We start from the raw sequence: 2,156 nt of genomic DNA, 5'->3' as shown, positions 1-2,156 counted from the left end.
GTTGTTCTGTCGATACTGTCCACCGCAATCCTGAGCAGCACCGGAGCCACCGGAGTGAATCTTGGTCATGATGGGCGAACACTGCCTTTGGAGTTCTTCGAGCTTGTGTTTGTACTCGTCCTTTTCAGCCAAGGTGTTGTTGTCGAGCCACCTGATGGTATCCTCGCACAAGGAAATGACCTTGTCCTTGTCAGATTGCTCCAGTTTGGAGCCGCACTCCTGAACTGCCTGTTTCACGGAGAAGACGTAGCTCTCGATCTGATTCCTGGCTTCGACCCTCTCGCGCTGCTCACGATCCTGATCACGGTAACGCTCAGCCTCGGACAGCATCCTGTCGATTTCCTCCCGGGAGAGGCGTCCCTTATCATTGGTTATTCTGACATCGTTGCTGCGACCACTGGCCGTGTCCTTGGCAGTGACGTGAAGAATGCCGTTGGCATCCATGTCGAAGGTCACCTCGATTTTGGGAACGCCACGAGGAGCCGGTGCGATTCCACTGAGCTCGAAGCGACCCAGAAGGTTGTTGTCCTTGGTCATGGCACGCTCGCCCTCGTAGACTTGAATGCTCACGCCGGGCTGGTTGTCGGCGTAGGTGGTGAAGGTCTGCGTCTGCTTGCAGGGAATTCGAGCGTTGCGCTCGATGATGTTGGTCATTACTCCTCCTGCCGTTTCAATTCCCAGGGAGAGAGGTGCAACGTCTACGAGGAGAACGTCCTGGAGAGTAGAATTCTTATCGCCTTCGCCCGTCAGAATGGCGGCCTGCACCGCTGCTCCGTAGGCCACGGCTTCATCCGGATTGATAGAGAGGTTCAACTGCTTGCCGCAGAAAAAGTTTTGCAGCATCGACTGGATCTTCGGGATACGCGTCGAACCTCCCACGAGGACAACGTCGTGAATCGAGCCCTTGTCCATCTTCGCGTCGGCCAGAGCCTTCTCCACGGGTTCGAGAGTTGCCCTGAAGAGGTCGGCGCAAAGTTCCTCGAAACGAGCTCTCGAGATCTTTGTGTAGAAGTCGATTCCCTCGAAGAGAGCATCGATCTCGATGGTGGCCTCGGTGCTCGAAGACAGGGTACGTTTGGCACGTTCCGCTGCTGTTCGCAATCGACGGAGCGCTCTGGGGTTGCTCTTGATGTTCTTTTTGAACTTTCTCTCGAACTCCTTGCACAGATGGTCCACGAGTCTCGAGTCAAAGTCCTCTCCACCCAGGTGAGTATCTCCGGCCGTTGCCTTCACCTCGAAGAGAGAGCCCTCGTCGATGCTGAGTATGGACACGTCGAAGGTTCCTCCGCCGAGATCGAAGATCAGAACGTTTCGTTCCCCTTTGAGATTCTTGTCGAGACCGTAGGCGAGTGCCGCTGCCGTAGGTTCATTGATGATCCTGAGGACATTGAGTCCTGCGATGGCTCCCGCGTCCTTGGTGGCCTGGCGCTGGGAGTCGTTGAAGTAGGCCGGGACAGTGATCACCGCGTCCCGCACTTTACCGCCGAGATACGCCTCGGCGGTCTCCTTCATCTTCGTCAGGACCATCGAGCTGATCTCTTCCGGACTGAACCTCTTTACCTCACCGCGGAACTCCACCTGAATCTTTGGCTTGCTGCCCTCGTTTACCACACGGAATGGCCAGTGCTTCATGTCGCTCTGAATCTTCGGGTCGTCGAAGCGGCGGCCAATCAACCTCTTGGCGTCGAACACCGTGTTCGCCGGGTTCATCGCCACCTGGTTCTTGGCCGCATCTCCGATCAAACGCTCTGTGTCGGTAAACGCAACGTAGCTCGGTGTCGTTCTGTTTCCTTGATCGTTTGCAATTATTTCCACCTTTCCTTGCTGCCATACTCCAACGCAAGAGTACGTCGTTCCCAAGTCGATTCCAATTGCTGGCATTTTTCTTCTTACTTGTTCTTGCACTTTGTCTCTCAAAACTTTATTACAAATGCTTTAAAACTTCGTTTATGTATGTCGCTTACTTAAAAAGTCGCTCTGAGATGTCTTATCTCGTAGTGTGTTTCGCTTGCTTTCTCGTTGAATACTGAGGCTCGAAGCCCGCCGCCGCCTATTTATATCTGGCGCCTGCGCGTCTCGTACCTACTCGAAGCTTCTAGTGCGATTAATGCTCTCGCTCTTTCGATGCGACTTGTTGCCTGACTCGTTTTTCCGCG

The 2,156-nt window shown here is 54.3% G+C and overlaps 1 protein-coding gene across 1 annotated transcript; it reads right to left on the bottom strand.

The window, feature by feature from the left end:
* LOC107270824 (major heat shock 70 kDa protein Ab) lies at positions 1–2,036 on the bottom strand (the record flags this gene model as incomplete). The annotated part of the gene is given in 1 exon segment (XM_015746580.2): positions 1–2,036. A coding segment is annotated over 1 exon segment (1,881 nt), but the record flags the coding sequence as incomplete, so codon positions are not given.
* Between the last annotated feature and the right edge of the window lie 120 nt (positions 2,037–2,156).

This window comes from Cephus cinctus, unplaced genomic scaffold (genome assembly GCF_000341935.2).
Source record: "Cephus cinctus unplaced genomic scaffold, Ccin1 Ccin1_contig_4021185, whole genome shotgun sequence".
Taxonomy (NCBI): Eukaryota; Metazoa; Arthropoda; class Insecta; order Hymenoptera; family Cephidae; genus Cephus; species Cephus cinctus.
Note: the sequence above shows the minus strand (reverse complement) of the source record. Positions and strands in the feature narration are given on the sequence as shown.